The 22,952-nt window shown below is 41.9% G+C and overlaps 1 protein-coding gene across 1 annotated transcript in view; it reads left to right on the top strand.

Moving 5' to 3' along the window:
- The first annotated feature begins 5,632 nt into the window (after window positions 1–5,632).
- The window catches only part of TBC1D31 (TBC1 domain family member 31), a 49,695-nt gene continuing 32,375 nt past the window's right edge, over window positions 5,633–22,952 (top strand). Inside the window, exons 1-5 of the mRNA XM_053929553.1 lie at window positions 5,633–5,836; window positions 9,736–9,882; window positions 13,517–13,632; window positions 16,846–17,024; window positions 21,412–21,563. Coding sequence (XP_053785528.1) covers window positions 5,760–5,836; window positions 9,736–9,882; window positions 13,517–13,632; window positions 16,846–17,024; window positions 21,412–21,563 — 671 coding nt within the window. The 5' untranslated portion in view covers window positions 5,633–5,759. The remainder of the gene's footprint in view (window positions 5,837–9,735; window positions 9,883–13,516; window positions 13,633–16,845; window positions 17,025–21,411; window positions 21,564–22,952) is intronic.

The raw sequence follows: 22,952 nt of genomic DNA, 5'->3' as shown, positions 1-22,952 counted from the left end.
CAAAAACACAGTCCATAAAAGAAAACAATGACAACTTGGTCTTCATCAATCTTAATATCTTCTGCTCATTCAAAGACACTGGTAAGAGAATGAAAAAACAAGTCACAGACTGGGAGAAAATATTGTGGACAATATTCAAAATATATAAAGAACTCTCAAAATTCAATAATAAGAAAATAGCCCACTTAAAAATAGGGCAAAAAATTTGAATGGCCATTTTACCAAGGATAAATGCAAAAGGCAGATAATCACCTAAAAATATGCTGAGCATCATTTGTCACTAGAAATGCACATTAGATCACCGTGATGAACAACTCTTCTGGAATGGCTGTAATTACGTCCAATAACATAATTACAGCCATTTTAACTTTATTTCACAAAGACTCATCATGGTTGTGGAGCACCTGTAACTCTCCCATCCTGCTGGTGGCATGTAAATTGGTGCAGCTACTTTGAAAACGTTCAGCAGTTTCTTTAAAAGTTAAATCTACACCTACCATATGCCCTAGCTCTTCCACTTCTAAGAATGGACCCGAGAGAAATGAAAACATACGTTCATACAAGGACTTGTACAGGAATGTTCCTAACAGCTTTCTTTGTAATAGCCCCAAACTAGAAACAGTCCCAATGTCCATCAGCAGATGAATGGATAAATTAATTGTGCTGTATCAATATCATGGAAGACTGCTCAGCAATAGAAAGCATATGAACTGGTATGTCCAATCACATAGGTGTCTCTCAAAATAATTATGCCAAGTGAAAGAAGCCAGAGCAAATTAAAGAGTGCATAGTTCAGGACCCATTTATACAAATTTCTAGAAAACATTAACTAATCTAAGAGACAGAAAGCAGATCAGTGGTTGCCTCTGGACAAGGTGGGATGGGGATAAGAAAAAATTGCAAAGACACAGGAGGAAACTTTTGGGGGTGATGGAGTTTTTTTATTATAATGATGGTTTCACAGGGGCATATTTAGGTCAAAAATTGTTGTACAATTTAAGTACGTGCAGCTTATTGAGTGTCAATTACACCTAAGTAAAATTGAAAAATATATACACGTACGGGATGCATCAGTTATTGCCTGAATGACAATTCAGAAAAAACTAGTAAACAGTCCACCAATTTGAGTTACATAAATTGGGAGATTCTAATAAGAAGAAGGTTGGCAGTGTGGGCACATGTCTCTTCAGTTGCCAGCCTGACCTTGAGATTCGGCCGAATTCAATCCAAAGGTAAGTGTGAAGTGGGCGTCCAGACAAGCTGTAATATGGAACCCTCCTTATCAAATACATGAAATTGAGTAAGACAGCCACACGGGCTGTGGCAGCTGCAGGCAGGTTAAACCAGAGTGCTTAAGGAAATCATTCAGCAGGTTTGTCTCTATTACTGATTTAAAAAAAAACAAAAAACATTGTTTGGTTACTTGTGTAAGGTAGAACTGTGGGAAATAGCCTATGTTTCAAGTTAGGTGCCCCCATAAGCTTAACACCCTAAGTTTCCTGAAAGACAATGCTAATATTCATACACACTGTCTGTTACCATCTGAAATCCAATTAGTAAACATGTGGCATGTGGTCTCCTCTGCAACAGATTATTGAAAGTTGCCTGGGCTCTCAGAGCTACCCCTTGGTAACATAAAAAGTTATAAAACCTGCATTGGTCAATTTTTGTGTGCATTTTGCTTTTCTGATAACAGTTTAAGCTTTTCAATTATCATGGCCATATTGTTTTGTAAAAAGTCACTTTCTACTCTAGAAACACACATGGACCAGGAAAGAAAAGACTAAAGACGTAATCCTGGCTCTCCTGCTAACTCATTTTCCTCGTCTGCAAAATGGGGATAACAGAAGTACCTCCCTGTAGTGAGTTGAATGGTAGGCCCCCAAAATATATACTCATGTCCTAATCCCCAGAACCTATGAATGTTACTTTATTTGAAAAAAAGGTATTTGCTGGTATAATTAAGTTAGGGATCTTGAAATAAGGATGATCCCTAACTACAAAGACAGGAAAGTAAAAGGAAATTTGAGAGAGAAGAGGGAAAAAAGAAGGTGATGTGAAGATAGAAGCAAAGAATGGAGCAATGTGATCACAAGCCAGGAAAGCCAGCAGAAGCTGGAAGAGGCAAAGAATGGAATTTCCCCAGGGCCTCTGGCAGAAGAGGCCCTGCCAACACCTTGATTTCAGAGTCTGGCCTCCAGAACGGTGAGAGAATAAATTTCTGTTTTCTTAGCCACCGAGCTTGTGGTCATTTATTCCTGCAGCTGCAGGAAACCAGTACATGACCTCACAGACCACTAAAGATGGAAATGGTAGTACTACAGCATCGTTGGTTTGCTCCAAAGATTAAATGAATTAAATGAGTTAATATTGGTAGAACACTTAGAAAGGTGTTTGATACCCAGTAAGCATTACCGAAGTGCTTAGTGAATTCTTACAAAAAAGAAGTTAGGGCGAGACCCTCTCATTATAGGCAAACACAACTTGCCTCCTCAACAACCACATCAAAATTCCAACTAAAATATAGAACAACCATCACTCAGAACCACCCGAAATCGAGTTGCCTGGAAGTCTGACAACTATGGAATTAAAGAAAACACATCCACCCAGACTGGCAGGAGGGGCAGAGATGCGGAACAGGCTGGTCCCACATCCACGTGTGGTGGATAAAAATTCAGGAGGGATATCTTGGGAGCGAGGAGCCCCAGCCCCACACCAGGCCCCCCAGCCCAGTGTTCCAGTGCCAGCAAGATAAGCCCCCGTAACTTCTGGCTGCAAAAACCAATAGGGATTGAATTGATGAAAGAAACTTCTGGAGTCCCAAGCAGTTTCTCTTAAAGAACCCACACACAGACTCCCTACTCAGACTCACTCCCTCTGAGCTCCAGCACCAAGGTAGCAGCTTGAAAGGCAACAGTGGCATAAAGGGAGGAACTGAAGTATCTGGCATCAAGACAAGAGCTGGGGGACAGCCTTCTCCCAGACAGAAAGGCGGGCCATTGTCCCTTTTCTGAACCTCCCCCACAGAACCACAAAGCAGGCAGGTGGGTGCCATGTCTGAGACTCCATCGACATAGCTAATGTTATTTGCCCCACCCTGGAAGTCCCCCCTGAGACTCCATCCCACCCAACTTATGGGCCTACACAAGCTGCTTTTCCATATGAATGGCTGGTCTGGCTCATACTTCACAACTTCCTAAATCCTCTCAAATAAGCAACAACCAGCCTCAGTGAGCCCTCAACCCCCATACCCTATACCTCTTGCTAAGGGGCCACAGGCCCAGCACTAACAGCAACCAGCCTAGATTCACATCTTGGCTTCTCCTGGGAATCTCCAAGTCCAGCACAAGTAGCAGCCATCTCACATTGTTTTGTAGCTCAGGCAGGGTGGCCCCCAGCAAAACACAGGTCGGGGCTGACCCTGGCCTGTACCACCTGGGAAACCCCAGAGCCTGCGCACCCAGTGGACAACTACGGACTACATCGGAGCACCACTGCCCTGCCCCTGCACAGCTGATCCTCCAAAGAGGGTGGAGGTTGGTGGTCAGTGGTCACAACCAGTATTTGCAGCTGACTGGCCTGGGTAAACCCCTCCCATTTATCTGCCAACAGCAACCAAGGCTCAACTACAAGAGGTGGGTGTACTCAGCCCACATAAAGGGCATACCTCGAGTACCCAGCTTGGGTGATAGAGGAGGCTGTGCCCCTGAACCCTATAGGACATACCTACTATATTAGGCCACGCTACCAAGACAGGGCATCATAGCAGGTCTACCTAAAACATAGAAACAAACATGGGAGGCTGCCAAAATGAGGAGACAAAGAAATGTGGCCCAAATGAAAGAACAGATCAAAACTTAAGAAAAAGAACTAAACAAAATGGAGATAAGCAATCTATCAGATGCAGAGTTCAAAACTCTGGTTATAAGGATGCTCAAGGAACTTAGTGAGGAGCTCAACAGCATAAAAAAGCTCCAGTCAGAAATGAAGGATCTACTAACTGAAATAAAGAACAATTTACAGGGAAACAACAGTAGAGTGCATGAAGCCGAGAATCAAATCAGTGATTTGGCACATAAGGAAACAAGAAACAACCAATCAGAACAAGAAGAAAAAAGAATCCAAAAAAAGAGGGTAGTGTAAGTAGCCTCTGGGACAATTTCAAGTGATCCAACATTCATATCACAGAGGTGGCAGAAGATGAAAAGAACAAGATATTAGAAATCTATTTGAAAAAATAGTGAAAGAAAACTTCCCTAATTTGGTGAAGGAAATAGACATGCAAGTTAGGAAGAATAGAGAGTCCCAAATAAGATGGATGCAAAGAGGCCCAGTCCAAGACACATTATAATTAAAATGCTAAAGTTTAAAGATAAAGAGAGAATGTTATAAGCAGCAAGAGAAAAGCAGTTAGTTGCTTACAGGGGAGTTCCCATAAGACTGGCAGCTGATTTCTCTAAATAAACTTTGCAGGCTAGTAGGGATTGGCAAGAAATATTAGTCATGAAGAGCAGGGACCTACAGCCAAGATTGCTCTACCCAGCAAAGCTATCATTTAGACTTGAAGGGCAGATAAAGAGCTTCCCAGATAAGAAAAAACTAAAGGTGTTCATCATCACCAAACCCTTATTATATGAAATGTTAAAGGGACTTACTTAAGAAAAAGAAGATCAAAACTATTAACAATTAAATGTCAACAAATACATATCTGTCAATAATTGAATCTAAAAAACAAACTAAGCAAACAAGAATAGAACAGAATCATGGATACAGAGTGTTTTGATGGTTGTCAGATGGGAAGGGGTATGGGGGAATGGGTGAAGAGGTGGGGGGATTAAAAAGTACAAATAGGAAGTTACAGAACAGCCATGGGGTTGTAAAACACAGCATAGGAACTGGAGTAGCCAAAGAACTTATAAGCAGAACCCATGGACATGAACAATGGTGAGGGGTTTGCCAAAGGGAGTGGGGGTGCTGGATGGAGGGAGGCAAAGGGGGAAAAATTGGGACAACTATAATAGCATAATCAATAAAATACGACTTTAAAGAAGTGCGGGCAATGCTAGTGGTTGATGATGACATTGCTCTTCTGGTGCACCGCTGGGCCACTGGGGGCTAGACACCATAACGTCGGAGCCCCTTGTTAGATTACGGGTTGAAAAAGATAATCATGATGTTGGGGAAAAGGCCAGAAGAGTGGACTCTACAGATGTTCTTTCGCGCCCGAATGTTGTATAAAAGGAACACTTCGATTAACTGTATCTGAGTCCTTGCTTCTCTCGTTAGTTGTCTCTACAACCCCTTAATCTCTAAATGCAGTGTACAATGGACTGCAGGGACCACAGGATAAAATCACTTTCATTGCCTCCACTGGGAGCCTAAAACTCCGCGAGGACTCCAGAACGCAGAATTGCTGAGCCTAACCCTCCCACCCACATCCCACTGCAGAAAACTACGGTTCCCAAAAGGCTTTGGTTCCCCGGGGGATGGACTTTGAAAGGGGGCGGAGTCTAAAAGGTCGTTGGCCGATTCCATTGTCCAAAGCGGGAGGGATTACCTGGGGGGGAGTTTAGGAGGAAACCGCCTTCTGATTGGTTGTAAATATAAAGGTTGGCGTCCTGCGCGTGGTTGGTACAGTCGGAGGAAGATCCTGGCCTTCGGGGACTAGCGGTCAAATTTCCCGGGCGGGAGCGCGGGGCCTACCGGGAAAGCACCGGAAAGTTGTCACCTGGCTGGTGGCAGACGCAGTGGGCATCGAGATGCAGAGCACAGACCTGGGCAATAAGGAAAGCGGGAAGATATGGCACCGCAAACCATCCCCGGCCACTCGGGAAGGGTAAAGGCCGCAGCAGGAGGGCGCGGGCTGTGCAAGGGGGTGGACACGGCAGGCGAGGAGAGTGCTTGCGTCTTTGGAGAGGCTTTCCAGGGGCTGTTGGAGAGGATCGCTGGAAGGGATGCAGGGCGTCGGGTAGAGGTTCGCATTCTGGCTCTGACCTATCGGTGATCCCTAGCTTGCGTGACTTCAGGAAATACGGGCAGCCTGAGTCTTGGAGACCCCTTCTCTGTCCGGGAGCAGGAGTGACTAGGATTAGCATGGAGCATGAGACAGGTGGTCCTCAGAAACACGTGGGAGAATTTGCGCTCCTAGTGAGTGCCAGGGGTCTGCCTTCCTTAACTATCATGGCATCCTTACAGTATTCCTGGCACATAGTAGATGCTCAGTAAATATTGGTTAGCTGTTGCAGCTGAAAAAGACCTCAAGATGAAGGAGAAGGAGAACAGTGCACTTCCACCCCTTCCAAATGTAGCAGTTAATCCATCCTTCTGTCCTTGTCTGCATTCAGTCAAGCAAACATTCATCAAGTATTTGTTGAGCATGCTAAGTTACTAAGCACCTGGAGACAGTAATGGAATTAAACAAACTCCAGTTCTCTGGAGTTTACATTTTAACTTTTTAGGGGTAGTGGTGCATTATGTATTCACATCCTACAATGCAGGACAACCTTCTAGTAAGGACAGCCCTGCTGCTGATGCTTTTTCTTAATAGACTTTTTTTTTTAAAAGGACAGTTTAGGTTCACGGCCAAATTTGTATGGGAAATTTACAGAGATTTCCCATATACCTCCTGCACCCGCACATGCATAGCCTCCCCAATATCAATATCTCCCTCCAGAGTGGAACATTTGTTGCAATGGATGAACCCTAAATTGACACATCATTATCATCCGAAGTCCACAGTTTACATGAGGATTCACTCTGGGTGTTGTATACATTCTGTGGGTTTGGACAAATGTATAATGACCTGTATCCACCACTATGATACCACACAGAATATTTTCACTGCCCCAAAAATCCTCTGTGCTCTGCCTATTTGTCCCTCCCTCCCCAGCCCTCCTTTTCATTCTGTTCCCAGATATCTGTCCCGTTTGAGGCTCAACCTCTCCTGTGTGATTTTAATGGAAGCCTTTGCACCAAAGCGATGCCATCTTGGTTCCAGTTGCTGCACACAGGTCGACTTTACTGCTTCTAATTCCCTAGGTTTTCCGGGACTTTGCTTCATCATTTGAGTTCATGTTTCAGTGTGTTTCTCGTTCTTGTCATTTTTCTGTTGATTCTTTGGTTGCTCTATTACGAATTGTTAGATTTTTTAATTATTTATTTATTTATTTTTTAGAGGAGAACGGAGGTAGAGAAACAACAATGTGGTATGTGATGTGTGAAAGAAACATCCATTTGCACGCCCTCAGCCTCTTGCACACCCCCATCTGGGGACCTGGCCTGCAACCTAGGCATGTGCCCTGACAGGGGAATGGAATGCACGACCTTTAGGTTCACAAGCCGATACTTAGTCAACTCTGCCTGCCCAGACATGGTGCTAGTCGTTGTTCCGGAGGCTTGTGTGGTTTCTGGTGCCTTCAGTCCCATGTCAGTGCTGCTGACCCTTCAACTCCACAGAAAACATTTTTTGTCCAGAGTTGGGATTCTTTAGTAGGGTGTTTTCATTTCACATTTGGAGTTTATGTAAACAGCACCCTTACTTCTGATGTTCTATAAATATTCTAAACGTTATTGCCAGCCTACAGTAATTCTCTTTTTTGCTGTCTTCAGACATCTCGATATGCATGCAAGATTCCAGAAGTGAAAGAAACAAGTCCATGTGCACGTGTCCTTATTTGCTGCTTCCACTAAAACGTAGCTTTCCTTTTATTTGTTAAAACCCATCGTTACCTTGTTGAGAGCAGGGAGCGCTGATTGTGGAGTCAGAGGGACTTGAGTTAAAGTGATGTCCACTCACTAGCTCTGTGACTTTAGACAAGTTAATCCCTGAGGCTCTGAGTGAAGATAATCACACCTACTAGACAGAGTTGTCGTAGGGTATTGTGAAGACTTTAAAATAGTGCCTCATGCATCCTCATGTTGAGTAAATATTTGATGTTTTTTTATTATGTTTAAGGACTCAGGAACTCTTGTCAGGCAACCTGTGAGCAATCGAGGAAGTTTTTATAAAATAAATATTAGTATAGTGATTTATATGAGAAATCAGAAGGGCAGAATGTTGCTATTCATTGTGATTCTATCTAGATGGCAGGGTTGTGATCAGTTTTATTTACGTAGTAGTGTTTTTCTGTAATTTCCATATTTTGAACAATGATCATGTCATTTTATAATCCAAATACATAAAAAATGTTACAGAAAAAAGACTGGAGGGGAAAGTCATTTGTTCTCTCTGAGTTTAACTGCCAAGGAACATTTGGATGTTATTGTCATTTCAATACATTTATCCCTCCCCTCTCTGAGGATATCAGAAAAAACCCAGAGTTGGACAGTAAGGTAGTCAAAAATAGATTTTATGCACCACTATTGCAATAGTGGAAAAGAGACCTCAGCATAGAACTGGACTTAATTCCGAATCCAGCCTGGGCAAGTAGGAATTTATGGCCAAGGGGCAGTGTCGGGGTCAGTGGATGGAAAATCAACAAGAGAAGGCCTCAGGGTTGAGGGGGTTCTGGCTCAACCGACCTAACAGGATTCTTGCTGAAGACAGGCCAGGGTGATAACAGTCACCTGGTGGGTGGAGGGTGGGGAACAAAATCACATATCAGGGATGATCAGGTGCAGAGGGTAGGGAGTTCTGATTAACCTGACTGAGCAGGATTCCTGCTAAAACTAGATTTTACAAGGAAGCGCACAGATGGGGCAAAGGAAAAGAAGGTTCAGGAGTCTGAACCTTCAAACCAAGGCTCTTTGTCAGGGATTAGATAAAAGTGAGCATTGAAAGAATTTTGCTCTTGCAACCAGTGAGCCTGAAAAGCCTTGTTTAGATAAGCTAAACAAAATGTTTAATACACTTAATTCAGTTTGGTATTTTTTAATAAAGTGATAATGTGGAAAATAGATGTTTCTAATATTAAAATTCAAAAATTCCCAAAAAGTCAACTGAGATAAAAATTACCATGATTTGAAAACTATTGTTGCAGTAAAGAATAGGTTATTCTGGTTAATGACCCAAATATACACACATATCTTATATTAAGGAGCTCGTTATTTTATGCTGTGAGTTTTATAACAGCTTTCCTTTCAGTAGAGATATTGTACATGATATTCCTCAAAAAAAGTAACTTTAGACAAATACAGCTGAAAATAAGACTCATGGACACTTTCACTTTGGCACACTCTGTGTCACAAAAACAAAATCGTATTAGGATACCGTAAAATTGGGATATTGAATGAAAATTTTCCTTACCTATGGTAGCTTGTGGTTTAGATAAAACTCGGTACTCTTCACTAATCACATCATTATTTTTAGCATGTGTCTATTGCTTAATGCAACAATTTAAGTCAAAAATGAATTACCTTATATCCTATTGTGGCCTGTCGCTTCGTCACAACTCGTAAATCTGTTCCTGTGTGCGTCTGTTCTGTAAATGTGTCTGTACCAATGAGCTGAAGACCCCGTGAGGGCAGGACCCTATGTATCAGTTCCTCATAGTCCCTGGCTTGCTCGGTGTCTGACATACAGTGGCTTGTCAGGGATTTGAAGAAACGAGCAGCTCCTTGGGTAATGAATACCGTTCTGAACTGTGTTCAGACGTCATCGTAGGATTTCCGAGGGGCAGCAGTAGGAGGGAAGGATGGGCAGGCAAAAAAATTCAAAAGTAGGGAAGCCATATTTTTCATAATAACGAGTGATGCCTGACATTGAATATAATGTGTGTGTGTTTGTTTGTTTTACAGAATTATAGTGAATATCATTCACACCACTTCTGATTACCTTCCCAAAGTTTTGCGATTTTTGAATGTGGCTTTTGATAGCTCAGGTGATTGCTTAATTGCTGGGGACCATCAAGGAAATATCTATGTGTTCGACTTGTCTGGAAATAGGTGGGTGATACTTTTGATATTTACCTTATTTAATGTTACTAATTCACTGACTTTTAGTACCTGCTATTACTTACTCATTCAGAAAGATTTATTAAGTTCTTACTATATTTCAGGTATCTTGTAAAAAACACTGTCATAAATGTTCAGGGAAGAAAAAGTAGGAAAAGATTGAAAGATAATTTAGTTAGCTTTTTTAGAGAATTAAATTTCTGGTGTTACCAGTATCTCTAGTAGTTTGTTTTCCTTAAATTAAAAAATTTATTATTGCTAATTTGTCATTTATTGCCTGGTACTTCATTAGGCAATTTAGAAAGGACACGATTTCTTTGTACATTGCTGTCAGAATACTAGATCTAGGAATCTCAAAGAATTGATCCTTATTCTTTCTCTTCTCCTCTTCCTCTGCTGAAAAACTTAGTACAAAAGCAGTTAAGTGAGACTGATCACAGGAGGTATCCAGTGGGGGGGGGGGGGGGACGAGGCCTGTGTCCCCTGCCCGAGAGTCAGAAGGCATCTGCTTTGGGGATGGGACAATCGAGGGAAAGACGGGGGCCTGGAGCAAGTGAGTAAATATACTGAGGATCCTGGGGACCACGTTTCTAGCTGTTGGAAGGGGGGTGATCACAGATACTGAGAGTGAGCAAACGAGAATGAGCCTGCGGGGCTGGACTGGATAGAGCTAAGCGAACTCTGGTTTTGAGTATATGTAGATAGACGTAGAAATAAATACAGGTACATGTATGAGCGAGTGAATGAATCATGGGTGCATGTATTTCCCAGCTTTGTCCACTCACAGGGCCTGGGAGCAACCGCCCTCTCTCCCTCTTAACCACGAACATACTCAGTGCCCGGTTCTTCTTTTCCAAGTACCACTCTCTGCTGAAAGCAGTCAGGGGTTCTTGCAGAAACGGCCACTTTTAGGATGGAGGCAGGGAAAGCATAAGGTGAGCCCGGGACATTTTGTAGTCAGCCCAGGAATTGTGCGAGAAATAGTGGGGATGCTTCGCAAGGACATAAATGTCAGCTTGAAGGAGTTCCCTCTGGCCAGATTGTAGACAATGTATCAAAATAAATAACGGCAGTAATGGGGCATAGCCCGTCGAATAGAACAGAAATGCAGACATTTGTGCTGCAGCCAACAGTTCAATGAGAGCGGATCTTCACATGGTCAGAAAGTACCCCCTCAAAATATCTATTAATTGCAGAGGAAAAAAGGTAATTTTACTGTGAATAAGCCTGGTAAACACCACCTTATCAAATGATCAAAGTTAAATGAACCAGTAGTAGGACAAATCAAAACTGTGTGCCACCTGTGAGGACGCAGGAAAAGGCCAACAGTGTCACCTCTGTGATATTCCTGCCGAGGACAAGTAACCTGAATCTAATCGGTCGAATCATCAGACAAAGGTCAGTTAAGGGCTTTGTGTAATAAGACCGGCCTATCATCTTGGCAGGGGTCGCGGTCATGAAAGTTGTGGAAAGACTGAAGGTCTGGTCGGGACTGAGGGAGACTAGACCCGTGACAAGTAAAGGCGTGGTGAGCCTGAGCTGATCCTTGCGCTGTAAAGGACACTAATGGGACAGTGGGCTCTCAGGGTTAGATGGTGGTGATATTAAACAGAACTTTCTGATTTGGATGATCGTATTGTGACTCTACAGGAGATTGTCCATGTTTGTAGGGAACGTGATCTCAGTAACATTCCCAAAAAGCTCGGGAAAAGAAGAGTTCTCGTGTAATTTATTTATCTGTTTCCTAGGCAGAAATCTGTTAGTCATGTTTCTACTCTTTACCAAAAAAGTAATGGTCACAGTTCTCCCACCCTATACCCTTGCCTAACCTACCCTGCCAATCCCCAGTCCTGAGTCAATACAACGGTCTCCCCTTTGCTCCCACTGCTAAATGAAATAACAGTAACTGCTGATTGACTGCAGTCGGTCGTGAACTTCAGCATCAGCGATGCTTGGCGCTGCATTTGCCTCGCTGTTATTTACCTCTCCCATTCTCCGCTGAGTGTTTCAAACCTTTATTAGTTCCCTACCCTTGTCCTCACTGCTGCCTTCAGGCTTCCTTCCTCCTCCTCAGCTACAACCTCAAATACGTCTGTAAGTTCCCCATCCATACCTCTGTCACTTTATTCGTAAAAGTAGGTGATCCTAATTTCTTCTAGTGCTAATCTCTGTCTCTATAGCCACGCCCGGGACAGGAGGTCCTGTTTTCTCTTTTATTTTGTCCACTGTCCCTTTTCTCTTTATAAATATTTACAGCCGAGCTGAGGAGTAAGTGGCGGAGATGGGACTTGCAGTCAGGCCTGTGTAATTCTAAAATCCACTACCCTGGCCTTCCTCAAAATCTTCCTGATTGCTTAATCCAGTGGTTTCCTCAATTCCCCTTGTATTAAATGCTCATGCCTCCCCGCACCCCCCCACCCCTGAAGTTTTTTCTTATGCTTCAAGATATAATGTTTTCTTGATTTTTCTTCCTCTCTGTTTATTTTTTCCCTTGTTTTGCTGACACTTCTGCCAGTGTCTGTCCCTTTGTTGTTGTGCTACCTTGGGGTCTGTCCTTGGCCAGCCTCCTTCCTCGTTCCAGGTGTTCTCATTGATAAGCCCATCACCACCAGGCCTCGGGCCTCATTCAGCTGCCGTGTACTTACTGTTAACTCAGTTCTCCTTCTAGGGCCACTGCACGGCTTCTGGGTTGCTGCCCAGTGTGGCGGCCACACCTGCCTGGAGCTCCTGAGCCCTCCAAAGGTGGCTGGTCCAAATTCAGATGTGCTGTTAGTGTAGAATACACCCTGGGTTTTCAGACTTAGTGTGAAAAAAAGACTGTAAAATCTCTCATGAATATTTTAATTAAATGCTGAAATATTTCAACATATGGAATTAAGTAAAATATATTATTAAGATTAATTTGACCTGTTTCTTTTTACTTTTTTAATGTGGCTCCTAGAAAATTTTAAATTATACATCTGGCCCACACTCTATTTCTTTGGGACAATATAGCTCTAGATGTTTTTGCAAGGACCTTAAATTCAACATGTTTAAAATCAGACTTATTTTTTCCATCCCCAAACTTGTTGATCTTTTGCCCAAGCTTAAAAGTTTATTTTTTGTAAATTAAACTCTAGCTGTGTGCCGAGGACTCTGCTAAGCACTTTGTATGATATTTAGTCATCACACAGTTAATCATCATCACAACAGTCCTGTGAGACATGTATGTTATCTTCACTGACACATAAGGATTCCCGATCTCTCCCTCTTCACCCCACGTGAGATGGGTCACTCAGCCTCTCTCCACCTGGCGTTTGACACCTCTCCTGTTTGTCCTTTTTATTTTATGCTCATAGCTCTGGTTGAGATTCTCTGGTAGCTCTCTTAGTGACCTCTTCTTCCTTGTCGCTCTCTCCACGTGCCATTGCTGCCCGATCATAGTTCTGCTGGCCTCCCATTCTGTGCCCGTAAAATCCAAACTCCTTTACATGGCATTTGGCTCTCTTTATAATCCATTTTTGGCCCACCAGAATGGGAACTCATTTTTCTGGGCTTCATTTTCTTCATCTCTAAGGACTCCTCCAACATAAAACTTATGGTTATTGGAAGAATTTCTGATACTAATGCAATCATCTCTTAATAGGTTTAATCTTGTTCAGCGAACAACACAAGCCTGCACAGCTCTGGCCTTTAATCTTCACAGGAAGTCTGAATTCCTTGTGGCGTTAGCTGACTATTCTATTAAATGTTTCGATACAGGTAAGAAGTCCTCTTAGTTGTCTTTTGAAGCAGAGTAAAATAGAGACTGAAGTACCACAAGGAGTGTCACCATCTGCACTGCCTGCAGGAGCAGTCCCCAAAAGACAGCCCTCACTTCAGACACGAGCCACAAGTTCAGGGGCCCCATGGCCATCCTCCCGTCGGGTCAGCTGGCTGCATGTTCGAGGTTCCCCACAGCCATCCTCTGTTTTGATAATTCACTAGGATGACCTACAACTCGGGAAAGCGCTATGCTTGTGATTATAGTTTTAATGTAGCAAAAGGATAGAAATTAGGACGAGCCAGAGGAAGAGACACAGAGTAGAATCTGAGAGGTTCCACTGTCCTCAGGGATGCATCGCCCTCTCAGCATCGGCGTGTGGCCATCCTCACTGAGCATTGCCAAACCAAGAAGTCCACCCAAGCTTTGATGTGCAGAGTTCTCGTCGGGCCTTCCTCGTGTAGGCCTGATTGATTGCCTTCTGCCCGCCTGCTTGAACACAGCTTCCTCCATCCTTACCTCCTCTCTGTGGAGGTCAGGCTGATGTCAAGAGACCCAAAGCCCCCATCGTCCAGCCACTCACACGGTCGGTCTTTCTGGCACAGCCAGCCCCCGCTCTGAGGTGGTCTCCTTAGCATAAACCCTGTGCTGCTGTCTGAGGGACCTTCCCCGAGTAACAGTCACTGCTATCACTGGGGAAACCCCCGGGCCTGAGAGGTTGCCTCCCAAGAGCCTGGACAAAGACCATACATCTCTTTGAAGGCCAAGAATAATACTTTTAAAATATAACCTATTGCATTTTATACAATATATTTTTTATAGAGTGTAGAGTTCTATTAACTGAACCTGTTATTAAGATAAAAGGTCTATCAACTGTATTTTTTCTTATTAAAGTAATCGATGTGTTATAATATTTAGAAAAGTATATATATAAACTATAACAGTAGTATATAATAATAATAGCTAACACTTGTATACTGTCTACTCTTGGCCAGTCTATTCTATGACTTTATAAATGTTAATTAATTTTAACCATCATAATAACCCACGGATATGGATACTTATTATCCCCATATTTCAGATGAGAAAACCGTGGCGGCGCGGTTTCTGAGCAGAGGAACCAGGGTTCCTAGTCTGGTAGTCCAGCTGCCGGGTCCCTGCTCCGAATCGCCGCCGCGCGTGGGGGAGGGAAAGCAGTCTGCGTCAGCCGGGGTTTCTGCGACAGAGACCTGGCTGTCCCGTGTGTTTTCATGCAGATACCCTCTTTACGTTCCAACAAACGTAGCATCACTCTGTCTGTGTGGTTTTCTGCAGTCGTTTTCTTACCTCAGAAATTCACGCAGTATATTTAACATCATTGCCAAATATTCTAATCTAAGGACGTTTCACCACCAGAATTATTTAACCTGTTACCTGCTGATGGACTTTCAACTGCTCCCAGTTTTCGGTATTACAAACACTGCTGTCGCAGAAATTCTGAAAAACTGAGTCTTTATGCTCATCTGTGACTGCCTTCCCTGGATTCCACTCTGTTCTTCTCTCTTGTAGTTCCATCGTTTTATAGTCTCTTCTGTCTTATCGACAGCGCCCCCACGAGGCCCCTTCCTGAGGTACTGCCTCTACCTCCCCAAACACCTCCCTGTCTTCACTGCCGAATCCTGCATCTTCGCAGCTTGCATTGCTGGGTTCTGACTCTTGCTCCCCCTCTCCATGCTGCTGAGACTTCCGTCTCCAAGGTCATGAGTAACTTGTGGTTGCTTAAATCCTCTTTGTACTTTCATTCTCTTTCTCAGTAGCATTTAACACTGTGGATGAGTTTAACCGTCTTAGTTTTCATACTGTTCTCTCCCTTGGTTCTCCTCCTGCCTTTCTGACAGCCTCTGTAATGGTCTCTCTCCTGCTTACTTTAGTGCTTCCTGGGCTTTTGGATTTTTGACCCAATTAAAAAGAAAAAGTAGAAGATCCCACATAGGTTGTCAACTTTTATTTTTCTAATTGACATTGGAAAAAACATAACTTCATAAAACAAGGAATTTTTTTAACACAAAGAAACTTAGAAGGATATAATACTAGATTATAAAGTAGTACTTTAAATGTAGCTTTATGAAAAACTCGTTATAAATAATGAGTTTTTCTTATTTTTCTTATTTTTCTCATTTTACTGAAGACCAGTGGAAAAATTCACTGTTAACAAATGCCAGACTTTTTAGACTGGTGTTTGGAAACCACGGCTCTTTCCCTAAGGGTTTATCTGTTCCGCTGTCTTTAGTTTTGACCTACTTTGTATCTTAATGTTTCCCAGATTTACATCTAGCTTTCTGTTTTCCTCAGTTCCATCTCTCTGGAGGAAAAAAACATCTGATTAAAATATGCCTACCGTAGAAAACTTGGAAACACAGAAAATGTAGAGAGAAAATAAAGATCACTTAGGATTCTGTTACCCAGTGATAATTATCATGAGCAGTTTTGGGTATTTTTCCTAACCATACTGTGCTCTCCGCTTGTATGTCACACACATGCACACATGCACAAACGTGTACCTCAGAAACAATTCCTAAACATCAAATTCATTATCTCACTCTTCTCACACTGCTAAGTCTGTCCCTCCTTGTACATTCCTCGTGTTAACCAATGGTATCACCGTCTGTTTCCATAACTAAACTAGGACCAGGGAGTCTTAACTCCTCCTTCATCTCCTCACAGCCATGTGGTCACACAGTCCTTTGATTTTTCTCCTTCATACTCCCTGAGTTCGTTCCTTCTGAATTGCCACATCTTTAGTTTAGACATTGCTTACCTCCTTCCTGGGTCATTACAGCAATGAATTAATCAGTCACCTGTCTCACCTCCTCCCTCTCTCCAGTAGATCCACGTGGTACCTCAGAATGCTCTTCCTAAAACTCCAGCTGGAACGTGGTGCTCGCCAAAATGAGAGTATTCCTCCCAGGACAAAGCCCAAGCTCCCGCACACACACTGAGGCTGTTCTTAGACCCGTGTTCGGCCTCATCTCCTCATAGCTCTGTGATCCACACACATGTCACTAACATGTGACACTAACATGTCACACGTGTCCCATAGTGCATTATATTAACTAGACACAGGCTTCCATTATTGTAGATGTTAAGGGGGTGCCTCGTAATACCTAGCCATCAGCTGAATTAGTTCTTGGATGATACATAGTGTGTTTTAACTGTGTTACTTTTTACCCCAGTCACCAGGGAGCTGGTTAGCTGGATGAGAGGACATGAGTCATCAGTGTCTTCGATCTCCGTGCACGCCTCAGGGCGATATGCCATCACCACTTCTTCTGACACAGCACAGCTCTGGGACTTGGACACCTTTCAGAGAAAAAGAAAGCTGAATATCCTCCAGTCTGTGGGCATACAAAAGGTCAGTGGGGGTCAAGGGGACATCTTGGTCTGTTGTGCCTCTCAGGCCAGTGTCTTGGTCAGCAGGATTTATAGATGATTTAAGGGTGATGGCACTCTTTGTCCCACATACCAGTGTCCCCCGTCACTCAGCAACAAGCAGAGCAACGCGGCCTATAGAATTGAAGCTGTTGCCTGCGGCTACGGCTTATAACTCACCGAGCTTTTTTCTTTTTTAACTATTATTGTAGTGTGTAACTTCAGGTTCAACAAGTTTAGTAGTTTTTATTTAACCAATTGGTTTTGTTTGAGTTTTTAACCTCCCTCCAACACTTTGTTATGAAAAATGTCAAACCTACAACCGAGGGGTAAGAATGTCACAGTGAGCGTGGACACCCACCATCTGGATTCTATCACTGACGTCTTCCTGTGCTAGACTTCCCATTCCGCGCTGTGCGCCGGGTCTGACCGCCTTCTGTGCCTCGGTTTACTGACTCATCTCGTTTCTCCTTTTCAAGTAAATTGCAGGTATCCGCATACTTGGCCATGAATATTTAACCTTCCACCGATTAGGGTCCAGTGTGTTTTGATGTCTTATATGCACGTATACACACGTGCATACACACACACACATGCATACATACACATAAACACACATGCATGCACATACACATATGCATACATGCATGCACATACACACATGCATACATACATGCATGCACATATACACATAATGAAATGCACACACCTTGAGTATTCGTTCTCTAAGTTTTGACAGCCGTGCACGCCTTTGCAACCTGTGCGGCCCTGCCATTACCATCCTCCCAGAAGGCTCCAGCGGACCCCTCCTCTCCCAGGGAAGCACCGCTCTGAAGCTTTCCCAGCCAGGATTAGTTCTGCCTCTTCTACGCTTCCGCACAGTGTTAATGGCATGTATAAAGCGTTTTTCACTCAGCGTCATGTTTTTGAGATTTATCCATTCTGTTGTGTGTATTAGTAGTTTGTTCTCCTTTATTGCTGATCAGTATTCTATTTTATACATGCATCACATTTTTTCAAAAAATCCATTCCTTTTGCTTTTAAGGTTTCATTCTTTTCTATTTGATTAGCTAAATACTGTTCTTAGGATTGTCTCAGTTCCCATATGATTAATTATTTTGCTTCAGGTTATGTTATACATGTAGTATTTCTTTTAATTTCTTGGTTATTAACGTGAGCAGCTAGCAGTGCATATCGGCCAAGAATTTATTTTGTAGTCTCCATGGAAATCCCAGAGTTCTTTAGTTTGCCTTTGATAATTAAAAAAAAGACCAAAGTTGTAGCCAGCAATTCATCAGGGATCTAGGCCAAATGTCTTAGTAGGTTGTTTGTTTAATTGCTTTAGGACTTAAATTGAATTTTAAGTTCTAAAGAAGAGAACATTGGGAGTTGAACCCACAATGGAAACAGTTGTGAAACATTGACACAAAAAGCATCTGTTCTTTTTACCATGAAATTAAAATTAGTGTCCACTGGAGAGTTGCCAGTCCTAACCTCGCTCTGACCATTAAAACATGTGAGTTTAAAAAATAAGGCTCAAACTTAGTGATATGAGAATAAAATTAAATGAAGAAATGTATGTACAGCATGCAGTGTGTGTATAAGTAGATTGTTCTAAAATAAAGCAGCAAAGCCCTGAGAGGTGTGGCTCAGCTGGTTGGGTGTCGACCCGCAAAGCAGAGGGTCGCCAGTTCAATTCTCAGTCAGGGCACATGCCTAGGTTGTGGGTTCAGTCCCCACTTGGGGCGCAATAGAAGTTTCTCTCCCTCTCAACTCCCAGTCAGGACACATGCCTCGGTTGTGGGTCAGGTCCCCCACGGGGGGCTTGTGAGTCTCTGGCACATCCATGTTCTTCTCCCTTTCTTTCTCCCTCCCTTCCCCTCTTTCTAAAATAAATAAATAAATACATAAGATCTTAAAAAAAAAACTGGATTTGGGAAGCATAGAATTTTCATATTTTATAAGAAAAGACAATAGCCCCTCCTTGTCCTTTTGTTAGTGCTTTTGAAGTTTTTCCTAAACTTTTTATATTTGTCAAGAGATGACACTGTCTACACAGTGTTGTGATTCATTAGGAACAATTTTATAATCATGGAAACCTGGCAATTAAAATCACAGATCCAGTAATGAATAATCAGGTAGGCAGTTACCTATCACAGCTAGTCCCCCGAAATAGCAGTTGGCACTCATTAGGTGTTGAACTTTTGCTTCTCCCAGCAGGAATAAACTTTATTACTTTTTTAGAAAAATACTGTTCATTATAATAAAAATCTTAAGTCACTTTTTTTTGACATTGGTTTTGAAATCATGTTTTAATGCATTCATTATTGATTATAACGTATTCACTGCAAATTCTTTCTATATGACCTTCATATTATAAATGCCTTCCAGAATCTTTTGCAACGATCTCCCAGAGGTTGTCTGTGACAAAGTGAGCCCAGGACAAAAGGGAGGAGCTGGGCTGGGCAAGGGCAGTAGTTGAGAGAGCATTTTTATTGTGTCTTATTAACATTTATCCTAAATAGACTTTTTAAATTTAACCAGCATGTTCCACAGTGCATTATGTGTTGTACGTATTATTGGAGATTTTTAGTAATTTATTATTGAAAAAAGAGACACTATGATATGTGTGTGAGAAAAAACAAACTTTGTGACAACAGCCTGCAACTGTTATTAAAATCATGGCTTACAATCCCCTGAAATTTTTATGGTCGTCTCACTAAGTATTAGAATCACTTCGTAGCTGTATGCACATAAGAGGCGGGGTGCCAACATGGGCTGGAGTCGAGGCTGCACAGGCGTTTCGTGCAAGTCCCTCGTGGACCCACTATTTTTGCAGCTCTGGGAAAAGCCGCGGTGGACTTGGCATTGACCTCCCTGGTCAGCGTCTTTCTGGCCTGCTCTCTCTACGGTGGGACTGGCCGCATCCGGATTCTACGTACTCAAGAGACACTCCAGTCCGGTGTTCAAAGACACCGAACACTTCATCCCCCAAGAATGCAGCGCTCCGAAAGAACACAGGCTTCCTTCTGACATGAGCAGTCGTGCGAAGGCGCGTGACAGACAGGGGCTGGAGAGAGGCCACAACTCCCTCGCGGTGCTCTGCCGCCTCAGTGAGGCCTGTCCTCTCCACCACAGACACACCCATGTACTTAAAAAATAATAATAAAGTTTGCAAAGACACAGCAGTAGAGACGATGACAAAATATGTTCAAATATAAAGTGTTACAATAAGTAATCTCGTTAAGGAGGCTCTTCTACATGGGAATCAAAAAATAAACAGCTGGAGATGTGACCAAGGATCAGCCCCTTGGTGAGATGTATCAAGCTGTTTGAGGGGGTTGACGTCGAGAGGCTGCGCAGCAGTATTTTGTCCGTAAGGCAGTGGTTTCTTTCATTTCTTTCCTTACTTCTTTTCCTTCCCTTCTTCCTTCTCCCTTCCTTTGTGTGTTTTACACAGATGACACACAATTATATTTGAGGCCATTGAAACTTGTAAGAAAATGTTGGTCAATTTTAATTAAAATGTAATATTATAAAAAGTAAGGATTTTGTGATGCTTATATAATAAAAAAATTGAAATGAGAGTAAAATATTTTCAACTTTGCTGTCAATTTCAGTTTCACTTGTTCATCCAATAAATTGAATCTCTAAGAAAATATGATCATGCATTTGTTTCCAGCTTTTTACATTTTTATAAGTAGTGCTCAACAAACATTTATATACATTTATCTTAAGCAATTTGCTCATTTTTTTTTCCCTAAAGGATTGACTCTTAGAAGCAGTTTGACCAGTTCAGAAGAGATAATATTTAAAGGCTGTCGAAGTATGTTCTCCAATATTTGTAACGAGTTTTCACTACCAACAGCGGCGTGTGACAGTGCCTTTTCCTGTGCCCGCACCATGTGTTATGTTCCACATTATCAGTAGTTAGTACTTCATGCGGTGCTTATATCAGTATGTAGTTTATAAGTGTAATACACATGCGAGTGTGTGTATAGTTGTGTGTACATACAGGTGTGTGTTATGTTTAAGTAAATTTGATTCGCATAAAATGGCATGTCGTTATTTTTATTTGAATCTTTTTTTAGGTTAAGTATTTTTAAATTGTTACTTAGCATTTTATGAATGGCCTAGTCATTATAGTCATGTATTTTTTCATTTACAGGAGTTCACCTTTTCTTTTTAGTTTATAGTAGTATGTGAAATATCAGTATTATCCTCTTTCAAATATTGTGAATGTAATTTTCTCCAGTTTAAGAAAGATAAATTTTCAAAAAGAAAAATTGACTACTTGCTAGTTTTAAACTTAAAGAGGGCTCCATGATCCTTATATAAACAATAACTTTTTTTTCTCGCTTTTTCTTTAGGTTTTCTTTCTACCATTAAGCAATACCATCCTCAGCTGTTTTAAAGATAATTCCATCTTTGCCTGGGAGTGTGATACTCTGTGTTGCAAGTACCAATTGCCAGCTCCACCCGAAAGCTCTAGTATATTATACAAAGTGTTTGCTGTGACCAGGTAATGTTCATTTTAAGACACTGAGAATTTTTTTTTAAATTTTTATTGTTATTCAATTACAGTTGTATGCCTTTTCTCCCCATCCCTCCACCCCACCCCAGCCGAACCCACCTCCCTCAAGACACTGAGAATTTTTAAGAAATTTAACTTCCAGTGAAATTTTACAAATTTCCATTCAGTATCTTACTGTCATTTGAGGAAAAGTTTCTTTCAAACTTAGATATGGTCTATAGAACTAGTTATACTTTGTTGTGGGAAATTTCAAATACACACAAAAATATAAAAGTACGTGAAGTCCTACTTACAATACTCATTCACTATAATCATCATCGTCTAATAGGCACTTTTATTGTACCTAAACTCCTCCTACTGCTTCACTACTCATTGTCTTAAAGCAAAGCCCAAGCATATCATGTCATCCATCAATACTTCAGTGTGTATTTTAAAGGATAAGAGCAGTTTTGAAACATAACCATAGCACTATTATCATATTTTTCTTAAATAGTAATTTCCTGATATTGAAGGAGATCCCACTGGTATTGATATGACATTTGTCATGTATCAGGTCATTATTCAAGTTTCCCTGATTTTTCCCTAGTAATTTTTTTTTTTTTATGGCTGGTTTGTTCAAATCAGGAATGAAAGTAGGTTCACACATTGTCTTGGTTGATGTAGCCCCTTCTTTTTTCTTGAAGTTTGTTTGTTAAAGAACTGGTCATTTGTCCTGTAGAATTTTCTTTTCTTTCTTTTTTTTTTAAGATTTTATTTATTCTTAGAAAGAAGGAAAAGAAGGGAGAAAGAAAGGGAGAGAAACATCGATCATTTGCCTCTCGCACACCCCTAACTGGGGACTGGGCCCACAACTCAGGCCTGTGCCCTGACCGGGAATCCAACCAGTGACCTTTCGCTTTGTGGGGCGATGCCCAACCAGCTGAGCTACACCAGTCAGGGCTGTCCTGTAGAATTTTCTGTGTTTGGGTTTTGCTCTTTGCATCCCTGTGGTATTGTTGAATATGATCCTCTGTCATCTCTATTTTCTGTAAACTGGTTGCATCTATATTTCCTATAAATGGGGTCGGATTCAGGTTTGATTTAGAGGCAAAAAGACATTATCGGTGATTTGTGTACTTTTGTAAGGAGGAATGTAGAACTCTCTCTCTCTCCCCCGACATTAGTGACCATTGGCGCTCACTGCCTGGATCCAGTACTGTACTAGCACTTAGCAAAATGCTGTTATTCTAAGTCTGCCCTTCCTTTCTCCTGTCTTAACTAGAAACCTTCATAGAAACTCCCTCTCATTGACCCTTTTGTTACTTTATAGTTTGTAAAAGAAAGGTAGGATAAGTGTTTCATTTCCCCTTCTTTTTAAAATAAGTTGTTTTTTCAAAA

The sequence above is a fragment of the Desmodus rotundus genome, chromosome 8 (assembly GCF_022682495.2).
Source record: "Desmodus rotundus isolate HL8 chromosome 8, HLdesRot8A.1, whole genome shotgun sequence".
Lineage (NCBI taxonomy): Eukaryota > Metazoa > Chordata > Mammalia > Chiroptera > Phyllostomidae > Desmodus > Desmodus rotundus.
This window is presented reverse-complemented; position numbering and strand designations above follow the sequence as displayed.